We start from the raw sequence: 387 nt of genomic DNA, 5'->3' as shown, positions 1-387 counted from the left end.
CCCCTTCTAACCCCCGAGGCCTTCTGTCCGCACCAGCCGCCTCCCACAGCCGGGCCTCCTCCTGCAGTTACTTAACTGACCAGACAGCCTGTCCAGGCGCTGGGAGCACCAAGGCTTGAGGCGGACACGGGGACCCCTGAAGAGTTAGCTTGGGGGTATCAGAGGTGGAGGGAGGAACCACAGGGCCAAGAGGACCCCCAAGGGGCCCTGACACCCACCACCCTCCCCCCAGGGGCCCCTTGAGACCAGGGCGGTAAAGGGCCCGGCCCCTGATCTGTTGCCCCTCCCCCCCACACACAGGACGGAGTTCGGCCTGGACGCGCTCGGCTCGGGCAGCGAGGTGATCCGTGCCATCCGTGAGCTCAGCTACAAGGGGGGCAACACGCG

The 387-nt window shown here is 67.4% G+C and overlaps 1 protein-coding gene across 1 annotated transcript in view; it reads left to right on the top strand.

Moving 5' to 3' along the window:
- The window catches only part of COL7A1 (collagen, type VII, alpha 1), a 48,956-nt gene that overhangs the window by 2,777 nt on the left and 45,792 nt on the right, over window positions 1–387 (top strand). Inside the window, 1 exon segment of the mRNA XM_014538979.1 lies at window positions 301–356. Coding sequence (XP_014394465.1) covers window positions 301–356 — 56 coding nt within the window.

The sequence above is a fragment of the Myotis brandtii genome, unplaced genomic scaffold, assembly GCF_000412655.1.
Source record: "Myotis brandtii unplaced genomic scaffold, ASM41265v1 scaffold207, whole genome shotgun sequence".
Classification (NCBI taxonomy): Eukaryota; Metazoa; Chordata; class Mammalia; order Chiroptera; family Vespertilionidae; genus Myotis; species Myotis brandtii.
The sequence above is the reverse complement of the archived record's forward strand: the minus strand, read 5'-3'. Positions and strand labels throughout refer to the sequence as shown.